General features: G+C 37.9%; 1 protein-coding gene, 1 long non-coding RNA gene, 1 other non-coding gene and 1 pseudogene across 3 annotated transcripts; 1 reads left to right on the top strand and 3 right to left on the bottom strand.

Annotated features, from left to right (window-relative positions):
* Positions 1 to 58: 58 nt before the first annotated feature.
* On the bottom strand, positions 59 to 191 carry LOC116251752 (U1 spliceosomal RNA; annotated as a pseudogene).
* A 4,568-nt stretch (positions 192 to 4,759) lies between these two features.
* On the bottom strand, positions 4,760 to 4,912 carry LOC116251751 (U1 spliceosomal RNA). Its single transcript, XR_004171810.2, has one exon. It is a non-coding gene; the product is annotated as a U1 spliceosomal RNA (small nuclear RNA).
* Positions 4,913 to 5,734: 822 nt separating this feature from the next.
* LOC116251160 (uncharacterized) lies at positions 5,735 to 12,271 on the bottom strand. The gene is made up of 9 exons (XM_031625264.2): positions 12,041 to 12,271; positions 9,387 to 9,496; positions 9,192 to 9,260; positions 8,234 to 8,349; positions 8,105 to 8,159; positions 7,008 to 7,128; positions 6,418 to 6,465; positions 6,196 to 6,290; positions 5,735 to 6,115 (listed from the first exon to the last, which is right to left on the bottom strand). The coding sequence occupies exons 1-9, from the start codon at positions 12,132 to 12,134 to the stop codon at positions 6,011 to 6,013; spliced, it is 813 nt and encodes a 270-aa protein (XP_031481124.1). The 5' UTR covers positions 12,135 to 12,271; the 3' UTR covers positions 5,735 to 6,010.
* A 6,850-nt stretch (positions 12,272 to 19,121) lies between these two features.
* Positions 19,122 to 22,587, top strand: LOC116251464 (uncharacterized). The gene is made up of 3 exons (XR_004171679.2): positions 19,122 to 19,327; positions 20,540 to 20,609; positions 22,136 to 22,587. It is a non-coding gene; the product is annotated as an uncharacterized LOC116251464 (long non-coding RNA).
* Positions 22,588 to 26,264: the final 3,677 nt, after the last annotated feature.

The raw sequence follows: 26,264 nt of genomic DNA, 5'->3' as shown, positions 1-26,264 counted from the left end.
ATCATAGCCGAAGAAAACAGAAACGGAAGTTGAAAACTTTTATTTAAGAGAGTATTGGTGGGGGCCGCGCAAACGCGTTCCCCCGCTACCACAAATTATGACGTCCACTCTCCCTCGTCCCAAGTGCAATGGAGGAGGCAGTTGCCCGATCGACCTTGTTGATCACCGATCGAACCCGTCCAGGTAAGTATGGTCGACCAGTTGCATACCATCTCCTTTTACACGTCCTCAGCTCTTCGATACATACAGGACTAAAAGTCTCGTCATCTGTTGCTTTAACCGACCTCTTGCTAAATTAGTTCGGCGGGATTTGAAAATTGCACGGCTTGGTGTCGATTGAAATTCGAACGGGTAAGAAACGAATTCCATTACTGGAACCAGGTTCGGATCCACTCGACGTGGACCCAATAAGCTAGGTTTGGCGAGTCAATCGTGTAGGGCGGCGAGTCTTTTCACATATCAATAGAGGAAGGAAGATCAGTGAACGCGCCCAGCTATGGCACAGCCTTGGCCAGGTCCAGTACGGTGCACCATACAGTGTCTTAAATATGGATCTGGATCCAAATCCACCAGATCCGTTTCAAATTTGACGCACCAAGAAGCGTACTTCGAGTTTCATATCCACTTTGATATCTGAGATCTACTATTTGCATTTCAGATGTTCATACCTCAACTCACTGTCCAGTACATTGAAATTGAACCTGCGATCAAATAAATCAGACTCTACTATATCTGGACCAGTTGATCCAGACTAGGTCCCACTTAGCATATACTAGCTCAATAGATCCAATCAGCAATGTTTACGTTTCAATAAATGCATAATCAAGCGATGCTTTCATATTTGGATGTGGTGTTTAATTTGGATTTGAATCTAAAACCAAAATCTAGTCTAGTTTTCTTGCAATCGGACAGATTCAGGACTATCAAATATCCAAAGGTACGTCGAAAACAAGTACTGACATGGCATTTGGGTTCAAAACTGTATGCTATCTAAACCCAACATTCAAACGAACGTTGTTGAAACCAGCCTGAATCCAATGACAACAATTGAATCAATTGGCATATTTATTTGATCCACCAGTCCAATGACATCTGCTTTGATCAATTCGAATCTTCTCCATCACTGAATTCATGGATCCACTGAAACGCGACCTGGCTCTGATTTGATTCAATTTTGCATTTTAATTACAACGGATCAAACAATTGATGACAGGTTCGTTTAGCACTCAGGTGTGTGATAGAATCAGGAACCCCCGCCTTCAAGAAGAATGGCGCCAGCAATTTTGGCACCTCCATTCATCAATATCTATGATCCTCTTATAAGATCTAAGCCACATGAGGATCCAGGGCTGACCCATTTGCGGCCAAACGCCATGCCATATACTCAAATCCCACAGCTTTGATTTAATGGCAAAAGCAGGAGGCTAACAACCCAATTGTTGGACAAAGAGACCTGAAGGCATTTCCACAATTGTCCCAAATTAAACTCATGCATATTATACTTACTTATTTCATGTTACAAAGAGGATAATTTTCCATAGATAATTCTGGACCAGTAAGAACTCTTAGTTGAATCAAAAGCGAAGAAAAATTTTATATATTCAAGCGGATTCATGGGTGAGAGGTAGAAATGAGTTTTTTTTTTTTTTAATTCAATATGAATAACAAAAGTCTCTACGTTGTACTATTCAATCTGTGAACTTATAATCCAACTCAGTGTCGTCAGGATCTCTTTTATTCGATCCCGTTCAACTTTGAAAATTATAGAGAAAGATCTTTTATCATCCCCATGAGTCTAAATTCAAATTTCTTCTCAATTATGAAATCATGAAAGTAATACAACCACATTTATTGCTACTCTGTTGTTCATTCTAATTCAACAGCTTTTTACTTGTGATCAACGTGAAAACAATTGCCCATATGATAAATAGGAATGAAAACTCGAGTCAGTCTTATTTTATTGTCACAGAATTCCCGTTTTTTCGAAAAAGTCTCGTCTTGTATGTCAAAAATAAGTCAGCCGAAAAAAAAAAAACCCCATGTTTTTTTAAAAAGATGCCAAAAGGAAAAAATATGCCACAAACGTGAAAAAAATGCATGTTTTCATTTTTTTGGCATTTTCTAGAAACTTGCTGAGATTTTTCTACATTTTTTAACTTTTGCCATATTATGTAATACCAGAGAAAATTTTCACCGTTTAAAACTCGTAATAATATTTGTGGAAATGATTTTAACCAACTGACAACTAAGGTCTGTCCTGATCAAAATATTTAAGATAACCAGCCGATATCCAACATTGACAGCCGCACATCCCTGGATATACAAGTTAGCACGACTTGCATACGTGCATCCAATTACCAACACTTGTAAATCTAATGACCATCCAGCCTTCATTATAAAGTAAAAATAATATCAAGATCATTTAAATAAGATGGGAAATGACAAGAATTCCACTTGGACATGTGTAGTTCCCTCCCCTTGACAGGACAAACAGTAGGATATGAGATACCAAGATGACATGATAAGGTCCGTCAATCATATGAAAAATGCTTGTTAAAGAATATACGGAGGAAGAAACGGGTTGATTCTGCAAAGCTGTTGCTGTTAGTTTATGATCCATCGGAAGTGTGATCTGTAGCAGCAACTAGCACCAATAGGAAATCGTGTAGCTGCTAGTAGTGGCGAAGTCACATGAATGCTAGTTGCCCACACCAGCCCCACGAAATATGTTTATTCAGATTACTGGCTTGAAAACGTTTGCTTGTTTATATATATAGCTGTTTCTAAAGACGAAATTTTGAATTAGTGCCCTTCCAGCCATCTCCAGCCAAAATTTCTGACTCTGCCAGTGGCTGCTAGAGATGAGTTGATGACAGAGTAGGTTACGTGATGCATGGCATGTCTTCAATCCAATATACATCTTCCAACAGAAACTCGTTCTCCAACTGAGCTCGATTTGACTTCAAAATTTCCGGCATTCCACACTACGATCAACTCTGTATCAACGATCAAGTTCCCTCTCTCTCTCTCTATTTCTTATATATATATACATATAAGTACATAGATGTATGATGCATTCTTTCTTTGCCAGCCACTAGATCTGCAACATATGCAGGAGGTATATTTCCAGTCGATTCTTTTTCATGGTTCCAATTTCTCAGCAAGCAACAGAAGGTGCTGTTGGAGAAAACTTAAATCAATACTAAATAAATTGATCTTAAAGCAACCTGCAAGCATTTGCATGAGCACTGCACCAATCAATGTCCTTGGTTTTGTTGCTAACGCATAAGATCTTGACTGACATATATCAATAGCATTGTTATGATCTTGCCCAATATCCTATTCCAGTTGAGTTACAGTCCTCAAATACAAAAGTGGCAGAGAAATTAAATGACAGCAAGAATTTTAATCACTTCTCAGAGAGAAAAGTCCTTACAGAAAAAGTTTTTGCAAAGAAAAGCAAGTTCTCCAAAGCAATGAAACCAGCACCCTTGTAAAGTTACAATTACTTTCTTCAGTTAGTGTAGACTCAAAAGATTAACAACAAAAAGGTTAGTAACTCAGGTAACAAAGACCAACAGAAACTCACTTGAACCAACTCCGCACGTTGCAGGTGAGCCAGATGGAGCAATCCTTTATGTTGCCATCTTTTCATATCAGTTCAAAAAATGTAACTGCCTCAAAACACTTTAGAAACTTAAGATATCGAAATGACAAAATCAACGGCCAGAAGGGCATCCAATTCTACAAGTAAAAGAAGTAAAATGTAGATGAATCATTAGACACTTCTGATTACAGTGCTAATCTTCCAGCATGCACTAAGCTGGTAAGGAATACTCTTAAGAAGGGAAGTATCTAGAGGATGTGAATAGAAGAGTTCAGTAGACAAAATATGGACGAAGTGATACTGATCAAAATCACAATCTGAATACGGATACCAAAATACAAAATGGACCTCGAACCATGGAAGCAAAAAATAGCTACTGCATTTCACTTAAAGAGGAGTAACGTGGTGCAAAACTTCCTATGGTTGCACCTAATGTTTCACAGTCTACAAGGCTCTTCACAAAGTGCTGAGAGAACCCATGAAGGGAATCCCACTTTTTGTCTCAAATGAGAATGAGCAGTGAACAGAAACCCTTAAAGAGGTACATCAAATGCTGTTGTGGATACAGAAGGACTAAGACAAGCAACAGATAGCAGCCTTGTCTACTCAGCTTACCGTTCATACAAAAATCTGTACTGTTGTCTCCGATTCTAGTTCCAGTTGAGGATAAACGTGAACCACCTGCCACATAAATAAATGCCAAAAATGCATTTACCTGTAATACAACTTGCGGCTAAAGATAAACCAAGATTCCCCCATTTCTCCTGGAACTTAGCAGCACAAGATCACCGGGTGATGCACAAATCCCATAGCACCAATAAAACTGAGCCCCACCCACACTGGTAATCATTGAATATGAAAGGATAAGTTCTTCCTAAAGCAGTTTATGATATCAATTATCCACAATAAATAACATAGATTTGGCAATTGAACTCGATTTCATTAGAAGGGGAGCAATAAGAATCGTCAGAAGGTCTGTAAGTTTAGCCATACTGATGACATAATACAACCAACTTGAATGTGTTCTCCCTAATAACAACCAGAAAAGCAACCGAATTCAATAACCTTGTCTAAATCACCCATGAGTGTGAGGTTACTGGCGACCCTGGCCCAATATAATAATACACAAAAGCTTTTATTTGAAAGTATTGGTGGGGGCCGTGCGAACGCGTTCCCCCGCTACCACAAATAATGACGCCCACTCTCCCACTTGGGGAGAATAACTCTCCTCCAAAGTGCAATGGATGCAGTTGCTCTAGGCCATCGGCCTCACTGATCACCGATCGACCCCGTCCAGGTAAGCATGATCTACCTGTCACATGCCATCTCCTTTTATGGCTGTTCTCCAGGCTCCCTTCCCCATGAGCTTTACGATACAGGACTAAAGTTCTTGGCCATCCAAGCTTAATATTTACTGGAATTCGAACGGGTGAGAAATGAACTCCAATTACAGGGACCACGTTCAGACTCGCTCGACCCGATGATCTAGGAATGCAATAGATCCAACTCATTAGGTATTATATCTAGCCCAGTTGAGTCCAGATTAGGTCCCACTTATCATACATTAGCTCATAAGATCCAATCAACAATATTCCAATATATAAATACTCAGCGATCCATTCATATTTGGATGTGGTGCAATGTGAATTTTGGATTTGAATCTGAAAGCGGAACCTAGTCCATTAGTTTTGATATTTTCATTCTCCTTTAATTTTTCAAAAGTGTGTCCAATAGTACTTTTGTCGATCCATTTCTTATTCATCTGAATCACTCGCTGAAACATCGACCGGTTTCAGTTTTTTATTTTCATAACAATGGTTCAGACAATTGACACTCAATGTGGAAGGTTCATCTGGCAATGTGAATGGATCAGATTCAGATCAGTTGAATACTTACATAAGTAATCTGATTCAACACAAGAAAAGAGAAAGGCCTAAAGCCATATACAAGCCATTTGCAATTAGGGGTGGAAAATGAGAAATTCAAACGGACTGTGGTCGAGCGTTAAAAATGATTGTTTCGGAAGTTCAATATGCAAAAGAAAAAACTTCTTCCCAAGTTGCACTACTCAATTATTGAATTTATCATCCAATTCAACATAAGAGGGGCAAATAAAATAAAGTAAAATGAAATAAAGTAATAACAAAATCATTTAAATAAGAGGGACATGAAAAGAATTCCACAGGGGAATGAGCAAATTTCCACCCTTTGAGAGGCCAAATAGTAGTATACAGATACAAAGATGACATGATAAGGCTCTTCAATTATATGAAGAACGCTACTTGGAAGAATAGAGGAGGGAAAGAAACAGGTCAGTTCTATAAAATCGTCGCTGTTAGTTTATGTTACAGTGGAAGCATGATCTGCATCAGCAATAGCACCAACAGGGAAAACGTAGAGCTGCTAGTACTGAGAGAGCAGGTTATATGATGGCATGTCTTCAATCCGATATACATCTTCCAACAAAAATTCTTTCTCTAACTGAGCTCGAGTTGACTTCAAAACATCCTGCATTCGACATCAAAATAAACTCAGTATCAAATATCAAGCTATTCCCCCATCTCTCTCTCTCTCTCTCTGTAGATTACATTGAAATCCATGTAAGATGCATTCTTTGCCAGCCACTGTGCATCCATAACCACAAAAGCAATGCAATAAAGCAGGTCGAATGCCCATTCGTCCTCTGCCACACATACAGCAAACAATATGTCCAAGTTAGCAAGATACTTCCCGGTTCCAATTTCTCAGCAAGCAACATAAGGTGTCCTTGGAGAAAACAGAAAACAATACTAAAATGAGGTTGGAGCAACCTGCAAGCATTTGCATGAACACTGCACCAATCAACGTCCTTGGTTTTGCTGCAAACACATACGATCTCGTCAGCAATTCAAAATTCTATTAGGCAGATTGAACAAGAAGGACAAATACGCACCAACATATATAAGAGTTATTTGAGCTCTCGGATAGTAACTTTTGAGATCTAACTAACTATACATACATAGGTACATGCATACGTACAAACAAACATACATACATGATACATATATATGTATACATAGCCTAGACGAGTCAGAAAAGTCCCTCCAAAATCAAACTCACCGTTTAGCATGGAATGAGGAGAAAACGAGTTGTCAGTAACAAGTCAGGAATCAGGATCCGACTTGTTTGTGTGTGTATATATATATATAGGGAGGGAGAGAAAGAGAGAGGAAGAGAGAGAGGCCTACTCCCTTTTGAACCGTCTATGGAATCAACCACCTACGCCTCGTTGAATAAAAGGAGGCACAGTAGCATACTTTGAGTAGGCACAATTCTCTCTCTCTCTCTTACTGGAATAAATGTGCTCTCTTAAGGTAGAACATCAAGGACAAATCAAAGCAGTGAATATGACTGTTCTTACAGGAGTGCAGGTCAAGCATTTGAATGATCATAAACGTAATGTTCACTCCAGCAACAGCAAATGGATACTCCCAAGTGGCACGTTTTCCTCCCTGTTTGTTTAATACATATTGGAAAGATGCCTGCATCAAAACAAACATTTGGGTGTCAAAAGCTAAATGAGCATAAAGTCAGCAGGTGGAAGTTACATCACTAAATCTTATCTTTGAATAATTAGCATACAAAAGATTCTGTTGTCAAGACTCTAAAAGCGTGCATTAAGAATGTAAAGAGCAACTTTAATTGAGCAGAGGACAACAGTAAGCAAGATGCATGGTAGACAATGTTACAATTTGGAGGCAAACTGATCAAGAATGTAAAAGTTTCAGAAAACAGCAACTTATTGAGCTGAGAGGATTTAATTTGTCATTCCATGATAGAGATTGACACATAATGATAAGAAAATTCAATCATGGGCCCATTTTAGTGCTCTTCCAACTTAATTTGAGAATGACTCCTATGTGCACTCAGCTTTACCCAGCATCCTTCAGAAACGTCCAGTTCTATTTCCAACGCTTAGTTTTCCCTTCAGTCTTCCACAACAAATAGGAATCTGAAGTACGCTTCAGCCAATCAGCATGATCTGAAGCACCAAAACAGTTATCAACAACTAATACAACAGATTTTTCTTCTCGAAAATCTAAAGACACGCCTACCAATTAGAGTCGGACACACATGGCAATGAGTACTTAGTATGTCTTGCAAGACAGTATGTCTGAGTACATGTATAAGCAACCAACTGTTCATTCTGACCAGAAATTAACTAAATAGGATACCAGACCCACCATAACACACTATGTTTTCAACACTTTTCATCTGTAGAAGTGTCTTTACCAAATACATGCATATACAATTTTTTTTTTCACATGATTCAAATAACTAATTTCACAAGTATCAAAAATGAGACTGTCATCCAAGTTTCCAAACATATAACAATAACATGTCTTGATGCTTGCCCAATATCTTCTTTCAGTCCATGAGTGACAGGCTCAAAGCCAACTGCAGCAGAGAAATTAAATGACAAGAACTTCAACCACTTGTTGCAGAGAAAGTCCTTACAGAAAATGTTTTTGCAAAGAAGAGCAGGTTCTCCAAAGCAATGAAACCAGCACCCCTGTAAAAGTACATTTCCTTTCTTCAGTTAGTGGTTGCCCAAAGATTATAAATAACCAAGTGCAAAAGTATAACCTGAAATCGGTTGATGGGTCTCTTCCCTGCCATCCCATTTCTTTCCATTGTTCTGATATTAAACCATGGAGCTCCTCCCCAGGGTATGCAGCTGACCAAAGGGCTTTGAGAGCCTCCTGCAAGAATACAATTTTAAATGCATAAGCAGCTATGGAAGAGCAAACAGGTTCCAAATCTAAAAGTGATCCTTTCACATTAGTCGATTATACTATAGATTTAGGGGAAAAAAAGAAAGCCTGTAACAGCACTTTATTGGTTGATAACACTGCTAAACATGCACTGACATGACCTGAAGGTGCTGAGTTATTGTAGTTGAACAGATGGCACAAAGAGCTCCTGTCAGCATGATAAAAGAAGCATTATGTAGTCCAAGCTTTGGTAGCGTGAATAATGACCAACAGAAAATCACTTGAGTTTGTACTGTAGCCAACTTAGTACCATATCCTCGAGTGAGATGGAGCAATCCTTTTTTCCTTCTTTTCGTTTCTCAAAGAATATAAATGTCTCTCAACACTTCAGAATCTTAAAATGCTCAATTGCTGCAGTACGTCTGTATGTGTAAGCTACTGACAAAGTGGCTCTATTTGTTAGCAGCTATATGCACATAATTTCTTGCTATGCCTCAAAAACCAGTAAACAAGAAAGAAATTGCATACTGAGAAGCATTAGCTGGGAGAAGGAAAATGTTTTCTTGCATGTCAACCACTTCAATTTAATCAGAAATTATAAAATGAAAAAAGTACATGTTTCCAGTGACAATCAAATGAAAGTCAACTTCCTATAGTTCCTCAAGTCCACTACATTAATTATTGGTCAAACTTCCTTTCCTTTCGTCAACCAACCACAAAGAGCATGGAACTTTTACTAATTAAGGCAACTCAAACCAGTTTTGGATCTATCAATTATATGTCAAGCTATGGATGAATACCCTGATGGAAAAAAACAGTGAAAACTGCACCTGATGATCGGGGCGTGAGGAATCAAAGCATGCTTTAATCCGATGCTTCAGACGTCTTAACCGCTCTTCCTGCAAGAGTTCAACAGACAGCATGAAACTTATTAAAAAGATGTGGAGAACCTAAACTTCTAACATAATGGAGCATAAGCACCAGCTGTTTTATGTATCCGTTCATAGCAATACCCATCAACTCACCTGCAGCGCAGTTAAATTAATGGATATACGTTCATAAGTCCCTTTTCGTTGGATACAGACACACCGAACACCTTTAGCACGCGAAGCCAATGTGCCATTTGTTGCATCAGCTGAGAACATTTTGAACAAATCAGAAGAATATTTAACTACAATCATATCATATTTGATACCAACCAAGAAATTTGACCCAGTGCCAGATATATCAAAAGGACGATATCAAGTAACACCTAAGAAACAAATTTCAGTTACCTACAACCTGGTGCTAAATAGGCTAAAAAAGAACCCAATACTCTAACTAAACATGAAAAATACCACGTAGTTGAACTTATCAAAGACACGTGATTACAATGCTATTTTTGTAATACATGCTAATCTGGGAAAGCCGGAAAGGAATACTTTGGAAAACACCTAGCTGAAAAAGAAGCAACCGTATCCACATCTAAGATATCTACCATTACTGATGAGAACAAAACAATGCAGTAATATTTGGCAAAGGTATGGATGAAAATGATACTGACCAAATTAGAATCTCAATACATTTCGCAAAATACAAAATAGGCTGGTGTTGGGTTATAATAAAAATTCTTTATGCAAGCAATGATGTGTAAATGCCAGCAAAATGGCCTTCATCAGGATTAAATGCAACAACAATCAGCTTACCTGATGAATCGTATCCAACTCACAGGCCTCTTATAGCAGAAGAACATCTCTACATGAGGACTTCTCACATACTTTTTGGACAGCTTTCCATTTTAACCAAGACCAGCTAACAGAAGATATCTGAAGAACATGAAGGGTGCATGCAGACTGCTGGGACGACATGTCCCACCTGAGTAATAGTATATCAAGGCATCCTAGGACAGCAATCACAAGCATGTCAACTAACACAAAGCAACAACAATGTGTGGTAACCAAGTTTTCTTGGCCAAACTTACTGGAAATATCTTGGTGATATCTAGCTCCTTAAACACAAAATTCATTACAAATATATGGCACCAAGTTGATAATTCTTCTATTACAAATTTTATTGAAAACATAGAATCTGATCCAACTAAATAATGTGCCAAGACAGTTCCGGTTGACCAACTATACATGAGTACAGCCATTTCAAACATTGATGCTCTTAATTTTGGTATCAAATCCCAATAATCTGTCACTTTGGTGCATTTCATTTATAGAGATCCACTGTGGTGCAAGCCTGCCTATGGCCGCACCTAGTATTTCATAGTTTGAGTCTGAGAGGCTCTAACAAACTCCTGATAGAGGCCCATGGACGAACTCCCAACTGTGTCTCAAATGAGAAGAAGCTGTGAAAAGGCACCCTTTAAAAGGTATATCAAATGCTATTGTAGACATGAAAGGACTATGACAACCAATAGATACCGGCCTTATTATACTTAGCTTCCTTCTCGTACAAATTCTGTATCGTTGTTCCCCCTTCTAAGTCCATATAAGGCTAAGGGTGAATCACCTGCCTCACAAATGTCAAAATGCATTTACATGTAATAAAAGGAACGGCTAAAGATAAATCAAGTTTCCCCATTTCACCTGGATCAGCAGCAGAAGATCAGGGTCAAGAACAGATTCCACAATACAAATAAAACCAAGCCCACCGATGATGAAAACTGAATAAGAAACGACAAATCATTCCTCAAACAGTTTATGAATAGAATTTTTGAAAACAAATAACTTAGATTTGGCAACGAAACTTGGTTTCATTAGAAGATGAGAATTAAGAATTTTCTGAAGATAAATCTAAGCACGTTTGGTCATACTGATGACATAATACAACCAACTAGAATGTGTTCTCCACAATAACAAACCAGAAACGTAACCGAATTTATCTACAGGTTGTGAAATTCAATTACATTGTCCTAGCCCCTTAATCACAGACATGTAGTCCGGGAGGGAACTCACATGCATAACCAAAACAACCTAGCTACAGTGCTGCCACAACCTTTCCAAGTCAACCAGAGGTTGCCAGAGAAGAAAGCAAAAGGCAGAATTAGAAGGTAACTATCTACAAATGGCCGATCAGATATCTACCCTACTTTCTCCTTTATTCTAAACACCAACCAAGATCCTTAAGACTCAATATCAAATGGTAAACAACAATAGAGAACGAAAATGAACTGGAAATTGGAAAATATTCACGCAGTGGACACTTGACACAGAGAACGTCAGCTTAAAGACGAATAATCCAATATCTTACTCCCCAAAATGAATCATATCAATTGAAAAAAGAAAACCGTAGCGCCAAATTTTCCAGTGCCCACGAGTCAATATCAAACACAAAGAAACAAGAATCAGAGCACCAAAAGATCCAAGCTACAAAGGCACCAAAAGCGACCGCAAAAACTACATAAATTCACAACCGTGCCCGTTGCTACAGTGAATGAACCTCACACAAGATCGAACAACTCCAAAAACTTATTTAACGACCACTTCAAAAGGAAATGTCCTAAAACCAGGACCCTATCAACCAAAAATCTATCAAAAACACAAGAACCAAACCCAACCTAGAAGTCCAGAGACAAAATCAACAAAAAAAAAAAGAGAAGACAAATAGTGAAAAGAGAACAGAGAAGCAGGAGTCATCCGACAGCCAAAAAACGATGGAAGAAACTAACTGATCACGAAGACAACTTAATTACCGGACGAAGAGGAGGTGAAGCCGTAAGCAAAGCGCGCGATCGAAGAGCTCGAGAGCGACCGTACGTCGACGCCGTACCCGCGATCAATGTTCATCTCAGGAGAGAACGTGAAGAGGTTGTTTGTAGAGATACGGGAGAGGGAGGGACGAGAAGGTCGTTAATGGAGAGAGGGGGGAGGGGAGGAGGAGGACCCCATCACAGAGAATGGGAGAGAGAAACAGAGAGGGAGAGTTTCCCGCGTTTTAAAAGGTTATTTAAAAAAGGTTGGGAGAGAGAAAATGATATTAAAAAAAGAATTGTAGGGAATGTGTTTCCCTTTCCTCGCGTCTCTGACTGACCACCAAGCGACTATCGTGCTAAACTAAAATATAATACATAAGCGGGAGTCGTATTTTCATATTCCAAATAATTTAAATCTGGTAAACGAAACCCACGAACTCGACAGCTATGGAAGCTTCAATTTAGTTTTCCTTGAAGCCAACCTCATTTTTAAAATGTTTACTTTTATATGTTTTGAACTAGCAAATTCGATTGTCACGAACCCCACCACGTTTCTCGACCGGTTACATATCAAACTTGATCAAATTAATAGAAATCATGATTTAGTGCCTATATATATATACCTGAGAAGACCACTTAGGTAGGGGACAGAAGCCATACCCGTCAAAATTAAATATTAAAGTTTTTTTTATTGCAAACTGACTTTGTAGATGCAATCTTAAGTATGATTTGATGAGAAACATATATTAAATTAGTAATCTTTTTACTTTGATAACATTTTTGTAATAATCCAAAATATAAACAACAATTTTTTTATAGTAAAAAAACATATCTTTTATAAAAACAAATTAACTATAATTAAAGCACGATTTGCATTAAATTGGTATTTATGAACCCATTAAGCTATTCACATTTTGTTTTAAATATTGTTAAATTAAAATTTATGAAGTCTGGTTGTTATCTCTTACATAAAAGGTTAGGTATTTACTAATTATATGTATACATATGTGTGTGTGTGTGTGTGAGAGAGAGAGAGAGAGAGAGAAAGAGAATTTTATGTCGATTTGTGTGGTTGCCGGATGACTAAAGATTAAAAATCTCATAAATCATTGCTAAAGTATGATTATTTGGGCAGGAGACGATGCATACTTTGAGTTATAGGCATCAATATCAAAATTGGACTTCAGCAAGGTCTATGGTCGTGTTAGCTTAGAAAATTCCCTTCGATTTTTAGAGTTTGGAGAGACCTGGATTCGAAGGATAATGGCAATTCGGCCTTGCTCGGGAAGGTGCTTTTCTCCATCCCTCTCTCTTACCATACTTATTTGTCATTGTAATGGAAATTTTGACCTGTTTATTGTAGGAAAACATTTATGAAAGTGCGATCAAGAGTCCTATGGTGGTGAGAAGCAAGAGTAAGGCTCATTTGGTTGCTTCTCTTTGTGCAAGCCAATAAGAAAAGTCTTATGGCATTAAAGGAATGCATCAAGTGGTTTGAGGCATGCACAAGGATGGTTGTTAGTAAACTTATAGAAGCCCAGCGTATTTCTTTGACAAGGAAGATCGATAAAAAAAAAAAAAAAACTGGCCAACTGGAAAGGAAAGCTTCTCTCCCCTATGGAGGTCGGTTGTGTCTGGTGGTTAGGAGTGAACAACGAGTCGAGCTACTCGAGCTTGACTCATTAAAGCTTGGCTCGTGAACCTTGGTATTGGGGAATGTCCATGAATTTGCCCAGTGCATTGATGACATCATATGTGCAAGATTTCAATGGGAAGGCAATGAATGCTAAAAAGCAAGACAACTGTTAGGTAGTGTTTGGCAGCATCAGGATTGAGATCCTAGGATGATGATTCCAGACTCTCAATCCTGGAATCAGTCGAATGGGGATTTGCATCCCAATTCAGGCGTGTTTGTAGGACGTGGTTTATAATACACTGGATTTCCATACAGTGTTTGTCTGCATCAAGGAAAAAAATTTGGAACGTTGGTACTATGCAGCATTGTCAAATCTTGAATACATTGATCTCCTCTATAATAATATACAGCAACGTTGAGAAATCGACAACCACAAAGCACACATTAACAAGATTGAATCCTGTTTCAAGTTGAAGGAGAACTAGATCAGAACTAAACAAACCACAATTTTTTGGAAATCAACTGAATCCTAGTAGAAAAAATCAAATGCAGAACATAAAATAATGATTTGACAGAACATCAGATCCTAGGGCTCGAATGAAGGTCCTGAATTACAGATGGAGAATCTGAAGAACAGTATAACTAGCTAGGACATTAAAACAATAAAAATTAAATAAAATACGCCAACAAGGTTATGGGATATATTGGTGATGCATATGAATCAAGCAACATAATCACATATATATACCCGGAAGGATTATTTTAAAAGAGGTACCACACATAAAGAAATAGATGCTTCCAGCTGCCATTGCATCGATCATCTCATATTGAGATGAGATTAGGGCTGGTGAACAAACTCAACGAATTAACTAAACAGATTTTGAAAATATTTATTTATTATGGGCTGAGGTGGTTTCTTTGATTACCTCACATTTGAAACCCATAGACGTAAGAGAGAACCTCTCCCCCTCTAATTAGGAATGTGAATGGGCCGGATATGTCAGATTACATACATGATTTTGAGTCCGTCTGACCGAATTTGCTTAAGAAATTTAGATGGGATTGCTAATTGATTTCATAACCAAATGCGAACTCGAGTCTATTATCCAACTATGATCCAATAAGGACATGACACAATTACATATAAATGATACAGTTTTAAAACCACGTTGATTAATTGAATTATATACATACATACATACATATATATATATATATATATATATATATATATATATATATAACTTGAATCCAAATTGTTTACGTTCCTACTTCTCATATTCGATCAGGCTTTCTGAAAATCCAAAAGTGGAAAATATATATCTCACTTGTTATTTTGCTAATTGTTTATCGATCTATTTGGAAATAAAAGGGGAAAAGAAAATCCTGCTTAATCTTCCCATCATTATTGTCTGCATAGGGTGCTCCTCTATTTGCTCTTCCCTCGTTGTAATTTGGAACCAAGGTCAATGGAGATGTTCCATGGTAAAAAAAACCATGCATGATTAAATTAAGGAATAATCGCTTTATTTTGCTTGTTTTACTTTTTCAAGAAAAAGAGGTGCGGTGGCGGAAACAGAAAAGCACTCATGTAGAAATTCTCATATCTGGAAGGGAACTCATATATATGTATAAAAAACAAATTTTTGCTAATGTAAACAAAGAAATTTTTAAGCGGCAGCCTACGTGTAGCTCCGCCACTCACAGAGGGGAGAGTTGCACCAGTTATCTACAGTTTAAAATCTCCTGGCAGCCTCAGATCTCATATCCATGACTATCAAGGATAACCATAGGAGTCGTTTGATTGTCCATGGTTTTAAAACTTCAAGATTTGAGATTTATAAATTTAAGTTCGGATCCTTTTTTTCAATGCAAGAAGGTAGACTAATTTGAGGTGTGAACTATGTATTTTACTGTGGATCTTTTTTCATATCATATACGGATCCTGAGAATTTGAAATCATCAAAAAGATTTAAACATTTGTATCTGACGTGACATATTTTTTCTTTTGTAGACATGCACCGAAATCAAGAGTTTAACAAGGAGCGGGCATCATCTACATGTAATCTTCTTAGTTGAACACCTTTCACCTGTCTATTTTTAAGGATGTTGGTGCAATGGTTCAGGTAAAAATAGGCGGTTAGTTTTCATTTCGAACTCATCTGACACCAACTCTGTGCTACAAAAAGGGGAGGGGGAGCCACTGACGTGCAAGATGAAGTATGACGATGGTAGCACCTGATGCACCAAAAGCAGGTTCTGTACCCTAGAGAGATAAGAGGTTGGGTTCAAAGGTGGAGATAGATGGGGGGCTCTATGGGGCATGCCCCATGGAGTTCAATCTAAAACTTTGAATTTATATGTTGGGCTTGAGTCTAGTTATATAAGACAACCCCATGAAATCTAGGTCATTACCTCAACGGCAATTGAGAATTTGTTAACTATATATTTAGTGTTCCATAAAAAAAAAATGGCTCCTCTTCTGATTGGATAGAGACTTCGACTTTCTTTTGAGCGGGCGGTTGAAAACCCTGCTCACCCATAAACACATTCGAGCTATATTGTGTGCTAAAAAGAAACAAGAAAGAGAGAGAGAGGGAGCTTAGCAGTGGCTCTTGAGGATTAAACAAAATGATAGTTTAGTCAACCATAAAAGCTCATGCTTCAACAAGAAATTGATGCCCATAAAAGTTATCTTATTGATACTCCGCTAAAGGGCAATCCATAAATCACTTATTTATCACACGCCAGAAGGCCGAGATTGTGTGGATATTAAAACTCCTTCTCAAACCTGATGGGCCCGACCATCAAGGCATAGGCCCAGCATGACCCGATTTTACTTTAAAATATATATATATATATATATATATATTAATCATATTTAAATATGATATTTACACTGACAAAATGGAGAAAAATATATTAAATATAATTAATTGCAGTATGTATATGTTGCTGAGTGGAGCCTGGCCATAGCCCTTATTTCACAGGCCATAGGCATAGGGATGGCTGGACCCAGCCCATCGCAAATTGCATGGCCAAAATTTGGAAGAAAAACCTAAAACAGGCAAATATTTGTGAACCTGTATCGGCTCTGTACCGTGTCGTCCCAGTCTAGAAATTGACAAATCAGCGGGAAGCCCAGTTTAAGTTATTGCCTTCCCTTACCACAACCGATGCTATCAAAATCAGCTTACGAATCGAACCGGATACCAAAACGATCGAGTGGATCGGCTCATTAATGAAATTAAAGTCATAACTGGTTGCTTTTGGGTGTGTGAAAAACTTAATGTTATATTTTTGCCAAAAAAACAACAACACAAACAACACCATTAGCTTAGCTGGTGCATCAAATCGGTGTTTGATTTGAATCGGCAAGCTAAAGACGATTGTCGCCGATTTTATAGTTATCAGCCAGATAATAATAATAATAATAATAATAATAATAATAATAATAATAATAATAATAATAATAATAATAATAATAATAATAATAATAGGAGTTGGCGAACTCGACGGGACACGCATTAACAACATATTTAATTAAAAGTCATATTAACAACAGGCTACTCATGCAGCATGGTTATTCCTTTTATTTTGCGTTGTTAAAACCCTTGCCATTAAAGGCAGAGGTGAAGCCAAAAATTTTTCATGAGAGTGATCGAATTAAAGTTTTTAAATTTTGACTAGGACCAAAATATTTTTTTTCAAAATTTTTATATAAAACAAGTGAAATTTTTTAAAATTTACATGTATTTTTTTTTTTTTAATTGAGGTAGGGCCAAGGCCCATGCGGACTACCTTGGCTTCGCCCCTGACTAAGGGGTTGTTTGGTATTAAGAACATCATGTAAATGTTCTATGAGGTGACACTTGCTGAATGTTGCACAACTTAACCTCAATTTTGAGATGGGTTCATGGAGCGCTTACGTCTCATTCCTAATTTAGGTGCATTGGCAGCAGCGGTTAATTACTTGGTCATAATTTTTAATTTTTAATGATGGAATGCTTTTTTTTTTTGCAATGGATTTTAACGACACAAAATTAAAAATTTAAAAAGAAGAACCATCTAACTAAAAAGGGTGATTTCGATTTTCCAGGTCAGAGATTCAACATATGAAGACGATTACAGCTTATTTTCCTTTCAGATTCGGATCTGCCCTGATCCATATTAGAATCCCAAACTTTCAAATGCAAAAAAAAAAAAGAAAAAAAAAAGAAACACCAAAACATTATCGTTGTACTGAGCATAGAGACTAGGTCCAGTTAAATGCAACCAAATTTGGTCCCTGCTGCTATTGAACTTTTAACATGTTAGCGTTGAGTAGACCCATGTTTTGGACCCGATACTAGCAGCCTAGACTCAGATATGGATCTGGAGCCACAGAGATCCGGTAGCTAGGCCCACAGCCTGTTGGCACCCCTGGATTTGTTGACAGTAATATCTTCTGAAAACTTTGTCTTTGGTCTTATTATTCCCTTTTGTCCAAGTTAAAAGTAAAGCTTACTTTATGAAGGTGGCTTGGGCCCCCTTGTTGTGTTCCACTTTTGTGCCCCTCTTCTCCTCACGTGATGAATGGCAAAATACAAAGGCCTTTGTTTAGGGCATGGTGGCTGGTGGAGCCAGTGAGGGCCTCAGTGAAGCAGAACATGTTTTTCTGTCTCATGCACTTCATGTTAGGCGTTTGATAAGAAGAATATGTGCTTATAGAACATCATCTGCTCAGGCTTTAAGAACACCATGCTTTTGCTTTATGATACAATGTCATCATTAATCCCATTCCTACACTTAGCAATCAAATGCCAGACATAACTAAAATATGTTCTCTGCTTCAAGAACACTGTTTTTGAAATGTGTGTGTTCATGAACATATGTTTGAAGAACAATATGTTATTGTCAAACACTTTTTATATGACACTGAGGAACACCAGAATTATATTTTTTTGAGGGGTAAAGAAGTAGTCCTTAGGCATGTGAATTCTCTTTGGATGTATTTGTTGGGTGAGCAGGATGATGATTATTTCATCATAAACATGCCAAAACTCCTACCATTCTCTCTATTTCCTTGTCATCATGCACTTTCAAGATGGTGGCCCTACTATACTATACTTTAACTTGCATAACAATTCCCTCATTCTTACAATATAGGAGGTTACAATTCCCTCATTTTTGCAATATAGGAGGTTGATACTTTGGAAATTTAAAATGAAATCTAGTCAACTACCAGCCCCGTCTTCTTTGTTGCACCAACCTTCTCAACGATAAGTTCTATGTGGTTTAAGACACATATAAAATAATTTCAAAAAGATCAAAAGCATCATAGGTGTCACTTAGCGTGTGTCTTGTCTAATCAAATTTTTGATCAAACGCTCGAGGTTGGACACGATGAACAACTCATTCCGTCCCGAGCTAATAGACAAGTCAGAACACTCGACGCCATCTCCTTCTCCTCCATCTCTGCAGCCTTTCTCCTCGCCTCTGCCCTTAGCTGCCTTTCTCCTCCATCTCCGCCCTTGCCTCCGCCCCCGAGCTGCCCTAGCCCGCCACAACATGGTTTGCAGCTTCCCATCGGGCGTCCTCGAGCACAGGCCGTCTTCCAGCGGCTCCTACGCAGCGTCGTTCAGCAAGGCAGGGTGACCATTGCATTCCAGGTACGGGTCTATTCCCATCTCTCTCTCTTTCCTTTCTCTATTGTTCGATTTTATTGCTAAAGCCCCTTTTTGCATTTGTTGCAAATGGCAACGGTTACTGGATTTAGACTTTTTACTACCGAATGGAAGATGCTCCCAAAATGTTTGTGGAAAAACCTGACCGACATCTTGTATCATGATAAGCACAGTGTGCACAGTGAAATGTCTATTCCCATCACGGTGCAAGACCAAGCAAGAGAGAAAATTGGCATCATGACAGAACCCAACCACATCCACAATGACATGCACGGAGGTGGATTCAGATTCAATCACATACAGCTCATGTTTTCATGCTTTTCGTAACTTCTAATACATTTTTATGACATTTCCATTAATTTCATTTTTTCAACATTTTATTGGTTCAAAAATAAGGGAAAATGTTTTACCCTGCTTTCTGAAACACGCTGTAGTTGACAAGCCAAAGCCACGTCAGTGAGTTAACATATCATTGTGACATGGATGTGTATATATAATCATGATATAAGCACACATTGTACATGGATCAAAGCTCACCTGATCTACCACTTAAAATTTAATTTCCAGCACACCACAGTGTTTTTAGTTCATGGGTCACTAGGTAACTAGAGATTTTAATTTTGTGGAGTTAGTGTTTTGAATTATGAACCACTATAGAGAACTTGATGACTATTCTGCAATAAGATGGATAGTTGCAGAAAACAATAGTAACATCTAAAGAGAAAGACAATGCGTGTCAAAACAATGAACAAAAGGTATGAGAATGAGGAACTTAAAAAGCATAGCAAGTTAATGTACATACACAACTCAATCCACACAAATATAAACAACAAAAAATTTCATAAGAAACTCACTGCTCTTTGGCCCCAAATCTCCCTAGCATGTAGATGATGATACTCAAATTGGTTATCAGCACAAGAATAAATATACGATATCATCATGGTGCCTTCATATTGCTGCTTGTAACATGGCATATAATACTCTGGGTAGTCATCCAAATAATCATTCTTTTGGTTATTCAAAAATTGTGCATGATGTGTACCTCAAGGCATCCTTTTCATGTTTAAATATGGATTTGACCTTCTTTGTAAAATTTAAGTTGTTTCTTTGTATTGACAAAAAAAATGGTCTTCTCTTGATTGACTGATTTTATTAAAATGGTTCTCTTTATGTCTTTAATTTTGATAAATAATGCAGGTTTGTGGCATCAAAGCTAGCAACTGACATAATTGTAGTTGTCGAAGAAGTGAAATTTCATTTGCACAAGGTATTGAATTTTCTATCTGTTTCAATAAATTTTATTGTTTTTCAGATGGGCATCTATGCCAATATTGATAGTCCAATATCAATGAACATCATTATATTTCTAAAATTGCTAACGAATATGCTTGATTGTTGCTATTTTTTACTCCTTTAGTTTTGTGCCAAAATATATCTATAAGGTATTGTCATTGTATTAGACCTGACCAGGGTCTATGTAGAAGAGTTCCCTTGTCTCTTTACAAGTCGAATTCAGTGAGTCGGATGTCTTACTCAATATAACAGATTTGGGTCGGGTGGACTGGTTAGGACATTGTAATAAACCCACCCAATTGAGGCGATGATTTCAACAACAAAGTTAGCTACTAAAACACCAATTTCCAGGAAATTAACAGATCTAATTCGTTTCCAAACACAACTTTGTGATTCTGTGAATATGGCTTTTCTGATGAATGTGTGTTAATGGAGGTTGTTTGAACTAGTGTGAGAAGAGTTTCCATTAGAAAATGCCATCTTTCTATTGTGTTTGAGGTTTTGTAGTTGAAGAATGAACTGAGAGATGTGATTTTCTCTCTTCTTCTTAAAATGATGATTGGAGAGCAATGGAATCAGTTAGTGTCACTTGAGAGCTATTGTGTGATACATGAAGTAGGTTGCCTGGTTATGTCTGCAATATCTTTAGCATTGCAAGTTTTTTATTGTGATGTTTCATTGAGCATATGGTGGTCATGAAGGTTTCATGACACCAGTCACCATGTAGTCGGCCTTCTCACACATGGCTTGCGGTTACCAGACACACTTTTGATAATTCATGTGTCTACGCAGCAACAGAAAAACTTGAGAGAATTTGAATTTTTTGTTATCAATGAATAGAAAGGAGCTGCATGGATGATGTCACAAGCAGCAACGCTGCACTTTCCTTGATTAATTCATTGCTTTTTAGTATTGTAGGACAGGAAAGGGGTACTTCTTAGGCCTTATTGAATATTGTAATGGAATAACATGCTCTCAGAGATGAACTAAATAATCGATAATGAACATGATGTTTAGATATTATGAACACATGCTTAAGAAGGTGAAAGGACACTAAAGCACACCACCTATCATCTGGTAGTAGATTCTTGATGGCTGAAGGCTCAAGTGGCTTAATCGCATCTAGCACAAGTGAGTACTCCCCAACTTCCATCTCTAGATCTATAAATTTGAGATTTTGTTCTAATTGGTCTAGAATCAAGTCACCATATGTAAATTTAAGTTTCTTTTTTGCCTAGAATTGCATTATGTAAGTTTGAATTTACCTGTTTTTTGCTTAATTTTCATGTATATGCTTGCATTTTTGTGGTTTATCTATGTTTGGCTAGAATTGTCATATGCCAACTTGAATTTTTTGAATTTATATGCCTTTTTGCTGGAATTTCACATATGTGAGGTTGAGTTTTTCTCTATGCACATGAACTGTGTTTCTTTAGAACTGATCAGACATGTCACAAGGTATATATTTTTGCTTTACAAATTTTTATTTATGGTGATCAGTGATCAAACGTGCAATCGGTGCATCCTCTGTCAGGCCTTTGATGAGATTAGCAGCTTCATGTTTTAACATTGAATGAATGTCGCCGGCATCCTTTCCCCCCAGAATTTGGCGTCAAGGAATCATGCGTTCCTACTAATTTTGAATGGTAGATAAACAACAGCTCTTGGCCACACAGATCATCTGAGTTTGACAAATCTCTACATTTCAAATACTACGTGAGTCTGTGATTGTAGCTGCTACAGAAGAATGCGTAACCTATAGCCTATACGCAATGCCCAAGAGCAAGAGAAAGAGCGAAAGAGGAAACAGACAACCTTGGTTGCTTACCATTTGTCGTCATGAAGGTGGAGCATTTTCTTTGGTGCTTTATTGAAGAACAGAAGAGCAAGGAGAAAAAAAAAGAAGGAAATTGTAATGTTGCGTACTATTGTCTCTATGTGTCTCAATCACATATCATAGACGAAATTTGGTTTTTTATAATGATTATAAAATTTTTGAAGTGAATATAGTGATTATTTGGTCGTTGGATATATATTATCAAATTTGTTTACTTGAATTTAGGTTTGAATATAATGTCATATTGCATCAAAACCATTGACAACCCTCTTAAAACCCAAAGAGGTTCACGAGAAAATCCCTCTTAAAACAAACGTTAGACAGGACATAAAACAGACATCAGAGACATATGCGAAACAAACACTGGACAAGATGAACGTAGTGTTTTGTTCCTAAAATCATCAAACGGTGGACAAAAACACCATTATCCATGAAGACAGAACAGTAGTGTAATGAATTGGACGTCATGTCTGTCCTGTCTTAATGGACAGCAATCAAACAACCTCTTATTATGCAAAGCTGATCCTATAGATGTAGGATTCAAGGGGCACGTCCAAGGACTTTTATTGCAACCCAAAAACAACATGGCTGGGATTCCGTTCAAACTTACCCTAACTAGGAGTGTCAATGGGTCAACTAGATTGATCCAAACCAGATTCATTTAAACAACTGAATCAAGGAAATGGGTCTGAATCCTGGTTGGATTCAGACATATGTCTTTAGGAAACTAAATCCAAAGCCGCATTCAAAATCCAGTCAGGATTTGACCAGAGCTTCTACCAAGAATGAGGAGGCATGAAAGAAAATTTTAGTAAATAGATTGACAATAAAAGCATTGATGCCGTCACCAGCGGTGCAGCCTTAATTTTTCTGAATTTGAAACGCTAACATTCGATTCCATGAGGGAAATTACTTCCTAGACTGAAATATACAGTTTATCATCAGATTTAGCCAAAAAATTGCTAAGATCATAAAGTCGTACATGTAGAGATTGCGATCCGTTGGGTTTAATCTGGACCTTAGATAGATGCTACTTAAAACATTGAAGGGAACCCGAGTTCATATATTTGAATCCAATCTGAATGCATATTCATACCTTTTATTAATTATCGGAGAATTTGAAAAAGAACTAGTTGAATTGCAGAAATTCAAATACATCTCAGTCTCAAGGTGTTGCTTGGAAAAGCATAGCATAGTTGGTCGGACTGATGAAAGTTTAAGTTACAGCTTCTAAATTTTGATTAGGGTAGAAATACCATTTTTTAAAAATTTTATATAAAACAAGTAAAATTTTCTAAAATTTAGATGTAAATTAAAAAAAAATTGAGGTAAGGCCAGGGCCCATGCAGGCCCTACCTTGGCTCCGCCTCTATATGAAGCAGAACATCAAATTTAATTCTACATGATGGAATATCTCAATGGACTGTAGTCTCTGCTGGTTAATATCCCGGCTAATTGGCTAATTAGTCCCACTTGTGGTATTTGTATTATTATTCTGTAATCAATTGGTCAAGGAGCATGACACGGTTGGTCAAGCTGGCAGGCACATTAATAGCACGTTGTCTCGTAGGTTTTGTTTTTTCTTGAACTGCCGAGTATGGCAAGCAAGACATTTTGATTGACACTTATACTGTAAATGTTGAATTTTCTCAGATAAAATGAAGCAGCCCTGAACTCTAGGGCAAGGGAAGAAGGAAGGTTTCAACCCTTCTTCAAGCAGTTTTTGCATCACTCACCACCCACTGGGTACCAATTGGCAGTCAACTTGTGCATTCTTTTTGCTTCCTTAGGCGGCCACTTTCTAGGCCTACATTTGCTCACTATGATGCTGTTGCCGACAGAAGTACTTGCCTTGGAACGCTTTTCTGGAAACGGCCTTGACAGGGCAGAGCCCATTGGTTGTGGCAGAATGGGGCAGCCTAAGGCGCATACAACAGCATCCACTTAAGCGGCCACTTTCTAGGCCTACATTTGCTCACTATGATGCTGTTGCCGACAGAAGTACTTGCCTTGGAACGCTTTTTTGGAAACGGCCTTGACAGGGCAGAGCCCATTGGTTGTGGCAGAATGGGGCAGCCTAAGGCGCATACAACAGCATCCACTTAGGCGGCCACTTTCTAGGCCTACATTTGCTCACTATGATGTTGTTGCCGACAGAAGTACTTGCCTTAGAACGCTTTTCTGGAAACGGCCTTGACAGGGCAGAGCCCATTAGTTGTGGCAGAATAGGGCAGCTTAAGGCGCATACAACAGCATCCACTTAGGCGGCCACTTTCTAGGCCTACATTTGCTCACTATGATGTTGTTGCCGACAGAAGTACTTGCCTTGGAACGCTTTTCTGGAAACGGCCTTGACAGGACAGAGCCCATTGGTTGTGGCAGAATGGGGCAGCCTAAGGCGCATACAACAGCATCCACTTAGGCGGCCACTTTTTAGGCCTACATTTGCTCACTATGATGTTGTTGCCGACAAAAGTACTTGCCTTGAAACGCTTTTCTGGAAACGGCCTTGACAGGGCAGAGCCCATTGGTTGTGGCAGAATGGGGCAGCCTAAGGCGCATACAACAGCATCCACTCAAGTTTCATAATCCAACATCCAACATGCATCCAACAAAGGATGAAAAGTGTACAACTGTGGTTGGTGACCATGATTGATCCCAGCAGATGGAACCTAAAGTAACAAAGACATGCTTGGCATGTTGTGTTCATCAATTTGGTTTACTAAATTTTACTCCAACATGGCATACCGTGGCAAGTGGCAACCACTAGCATGATTATATTCAGGAGCTGCAAACCCTTCATTCTTCGTAATTTCAGAAATAGAATCTTATATTATATTAATAGACACCAAATTTAGCATAACAATTTATGTAAAAGTGCTTCAGAGTTGTTAAATTTATATCCGGTATCTATATCCAAGCTGAAAATAGAGAAGAAAAAGCTAATTACACAGACACATTGAATTTCGTTTGTAATAGAATGTGCAGCTCTATCTTCAGGCACAAGATACAGGCCAACGGGGAGACATGATGTAACAATTAACATTGCATTGCCAATCCCACACAAAAAATAGGGGCCATGACAGATGGTTTTTGTTTGAAGCACTTGATACTTGGGAATACGACATTTTTTTTATCAAGCTTCCATGAAACCGACTGCATAACACTTAATTTATAGTTCACCGAATCAGCTTCCAAGAGTTTCCATGATAAGGTGATTTTCCTGTTATGAAGTTAGAAACCAATAAAATTGATATTCAAATTTGTTTTGATCGTGCAAAAGAATCAAAGGACACTGAAAAGTTTATCCATGTGCTAACGTCAAAACAAGAGAGGAAAAGTCCTAAAAAGTGACCAACTTAAGGTCTTCAGTTACATGACCATGTGCTAGCAATTTTCACTAGTTGCAAGTAACGCCAAAAACGGCTTGCATATCATAAGAACTATGTGCCCAGCTACCTATGTTGTTAAGGCCTCGCCTAGGCATGGACTAAACATAGTCCACACCCATCGAAGTCCACCATTTAGGCAACGGGATGTGTGTTGGCGCTTAGGCTGGCACCTAAGCTTGCCTCCCGCCAACACGCCCAGTCCATGGAAAAGTGAAGTCATATTCCCTTTCCATTAAAGTTTCTTAGTATATATTGTTATGTACTTTATTTTGTATTGATTACGGATTTTTATGTATTTTTGTGTTGATTATGCTGTTACATGCATACTGTTAAGTGTTATATGTACATACTGTTAGTCACTTAGTCTGTTATATAATATTGTGATACCTCATACATGTTA

The sequence above is a fragment of the Nymphaea colorata genome, chromosome 3, assembly GCF_008831285.2.
Source record: "Nymphaea colorata isolate Beijing-Zhang1983 chromosome 3, ASM883128v2, whole genome shotgun sequence".
Classification (NCBI taxonomy): Eukaryota; Viridiplantae; Streptophyta; class Magnoliopsida; order Nymphaeales; family Nymphaeaceae; genus Nymphaea; species Nymphaea colorata.
Note: the sequence above shows the minus strand (reverse complement) of the source record. Positions and strands in the feature narration are given on the sequence as shown.